The sequence below is a fragment of the Pygoscelis adeliae genome, unplaced genomic scaffold, assembly GCF_000699105.1.
Source record: "Pygoscelis adeliae isolate BGI_AS28 unplaced genomic scaffold, ASM69910v1 Scaffold172, whole genome shotgun sequence".
Lineage (NCBI taxonomy): Eukaryota > Metazoa > Chordata > Aves > Sphenisciformes > Spheniscidae > Pygoscelis > Pygoscelis adeliae.
Genome location: NW_008824338.1, coordinates 3,169,105 through 3,172,476, shown reverse-complemented (window position 1 = coordinate 3,172,476; position 3,372 = coordinate 3,169,105). Strand labels below are relative to the sequence as shown.

Here is a 3,372-nt window from a genome sequence, read left to right as displayed (position 1 = left end):
AGCAGGAACAAAGTAGTGCAACACTGTGTGAGCTCCAGAGAGAGGGATCTAAAAAATCATGTGACCCTTTTCCAGAGGAGAAAAAGGAGCCATTTAAATGGACAAGATTGCCTGGACAGGTGAAGTGTTTTTATTTGCTTTTTAAAGAAAAATAATTTAAAGGTCTACTATCTTTTTATAACTTTATTTTTATAATATAAGTATTATGAAGCAAGTCATTCGTTAAAGCAAATTAAAAAAAACACTAAACAAAATACAAAACATAAGGAACTCTCAGAAATAGTAGAGGATGCTTAGCTTCTTACCAAATATGGTTGATTTAACCATTTTTTCCCAGTCAGGTATTTTTATCTGCAGAATTCTCTAGGAATTTGAAAGAGTAGGGCTATTCAGGTAGTGGAAGTAAGACAGGAAACCAGTTCTTGGATTTCAGCTTGATTGGAAATATATTTTCTTGGGGTTTTTTTTCTTTTTTTTTAATTCCCTTAGTTAAAGTTATTTTTACAGTATAACAGAATTATAAAGGAACTTTCATTAAAGAACCTTATTAAGAAGGTTCTTGCTGACTTCATCCTAACTGCTAGATCACTGTAGCTAATGGAAATCAGCAGTCATAAAAAGGGAGTATTTTTGCAACTATATGTAGAATGTCCATGCAATGATTTCATATTTTTCTCTAGAATGGAGTTAGCGTGAGTTCATGGTTCTATAAAAATTTGAATAATAAATGATTTCTTAACAAAGAATGTTGATTTTTATTTTGATTCCATACTGTAGTCCGTATACAAATCCTTTCAAAAAGAACACTTAAATATACACAGACTTAATTTTATTTCCCAGTAAAGTTTGCTAATAATAATAAAATAGTAAAGAATAAACAAGTCTGTGTTTACAATGGAAATTTTCTTACCAAAAATGGTAGGGTACCTAAAAGGTGTATTTATGTTAATGTTCGTTATTTTTCAGAAAGCTGCCATTCTGAAAATAAGTGTGTAATCAAAACCAAGAGAAATAATATCCTAAGAATATTTGCCTGCCATCATACAAATAAAATTTGGCAGCTCATTTATTCTTAGGCTAGTACATGTCCATATTGAAGAACTTCAGTAGCAACGATGATGTATTTTGTGATGTGCTGTCCTGTGAAAAAGTTTCAGTAAGGTTAGCATGATGTGGCCTATCTGTTTGCCAAAGAATATTAAAGCAGGTGTGCTTGTTTAAAAATGAATAATTGCTCAAAACTATTATTTCCTTTTTATACATTTAAATTATTGTTTTACCTTTAAAGCTAAATTGTCTTTTTAAAGAACCACAGTATATTTGTATCTGTCTCCATAGATACAGATAGATGGATGACATGGTTTTTTTGCAAAATGTTCTATAGAATTGTGAATTATTTGATATATGAATTAAATATGAAATTAATTTTATATGTGAATTGTAGCTACATGACCTGTAAATAAAAGAAGTTTGTTCTGAGCTGAATGGTTGATTCAACATTGGTAATGTTTTATTTTACAGAGAGGTTAAAAAGCATAAGAAGGCTTAATTGCATATATAGTTTCTAACAAGATGTGTTTACCTTTATTCTGAAGTGAACAGTTTATATTCAATTATTTCCTAAGTAGATCTATTTGTATACTTTTAAATGCATATGAATCTGTTCATCCTCATTTTTAATTCATAAAGGTAAATCAGGTTTAGGTTAAATAATAACGTAACTACTCTGGATATTTTAATTACCCTTAAACTTCAAATTTAGTTCTGGAGAAAAAGCCCTTGGGTGAAAAAGAGGAAATATTTTGGGAGAGAGGGAGAGGGACTATAATACCTGTGCAACTTTTTGAAATGTTTCATCTCCAATTATGTTTAAAAAAATCAGGAAATGAAATACAGATGAGGAATGCTAAAAGTGATTTGGTAGACCAAAGGTTTGAGTGCCTGTATTTAGTCTTCTGAGTTCACACTGCAATCATTAAGTTACTAAAAGTTGTGCTTAGACTCCTTAAACAAGCTTGACTTACAGTCTAACTCTACAGCTTATATTATTGACGATAGTCATCATTAAGCACTTCTTAAGATTAAGGAAATTGTTCCAATTTTAAATTTTCTTAGGTTTTTAAAACATGCTAGTTGTCTGTAATAATGGGGCAGAAACGAATATACAATCTAGATGTGGCCTAAGTTATGCAGCAGAACCGTCTCTGTTTATAAGGTTGAATTTTTCTTTCAAATTCCTTTAAGATGTTAGTAGCTTTTTAAAACTTATGCATGACAGGAACTAAGAATGTGTTTTAAGCACTGGGTAGTTATAATATTCATAACTGTGTAATCCCAATTCTTACCTGAAAAGCTAGGTTTGCCGCATACCAAACAAGCATCTGTTTTCACTGCGAGGTGGAGATATGGGCTGTTTCTGTATTCGTTTCTCTCATGATGGGAAAACACTGGCAGCAGCATGTGCAGGAAGGAATGGCTATCCCATTGTTTGTAAGTTTAAAATATGTTTTGGGTTTTTTCTTACAACTCATGTAGTTTGAAATTAAAGAGCAAAAGATGTATTTTTAAATTGTGGGCTTTTAGAGGTTTTGTTTTATAATTGTGTCTTGTAAATTGTTCTGTGCATTAAAGAGCATTGAGGAGAAGGCTCTCTGTGTTAATAGGGCTGGAACTGGCTTTTCATACATGGTAATGTATATACAGTTTAACAGTATGAAATCACACTATTTCTGTGCAGGGGTCTAATGGAAATACTAAATCAGTTTGCATAAGGAACATATTTTATGATAAGAAGGTTTTAGGTGAAACAGCTTTTCCAGCCCCCATCATATGGTTTTTGTGTAAGTTTTTCTCCTAACCTGTCATGAAAGTTAGATACCTGGAATACTGTCATCTCCAGACAGACTACTGGAGGCTGCTGTCTTCCATAGAATCATAGATTCATTAAGGTTGGAAAAGACCTCTAAGATCATCGAGTCCAACCGTCAACCCAACACCACCATGCCCACTAAACCATGTCCCTAAGTGCCTCATCTACCCGTCTTCTAAATACCTCCAGGGATGGTGACTCAACCACTTCCCTGGGCAGCCTGGTCCAATGTTTAACTACTCTTTCAGTAAAGAAATTTTTCCTCACGTCCAATCTAAACCTCCCCTGGTGCAACTTGAGGCCATTTCCTCTCGTCCTATCGCCAGTTACTTGGGAGAAGAGACCGACACCCACCTCGCTACCACCTCCTTTCAGGTAGTTGTAGAGAGCGATGAGGTCTCCCCTCAGCCTCCTTTTCTCCAGGCTAAACAACCCCAGCTCCCTCAGCTGCTCCTCATGAGACTTGTTCTCCAGACCCCTCACCAGCCTCGTTGCCCTTCTCT

General features: G+C 34.3%; 1 protein-coding gene across 1 annotated transcript in view; it reads left to right on the top strand.

Moving 5' to 3' along the window:
- Nucleotides 1–3,372, top strand: part of AHI1 (Abelson helper integration site 1) — a 104,822-nt gene that overhangs the window by 19,769 nt on the left and 81,681 nt on the right. The window contains 2 exon segments of the mRNA XM_009319080.1: nt 1–119; nt 2,358–2,490. The exon segment at nt 1–119 is cut by the window's left edge and continues 4 nt beyond it. Coding sequence (XP_009317355.1) covers nt 1–119; nt 2,358–2,490 — 252 coding nt within the window.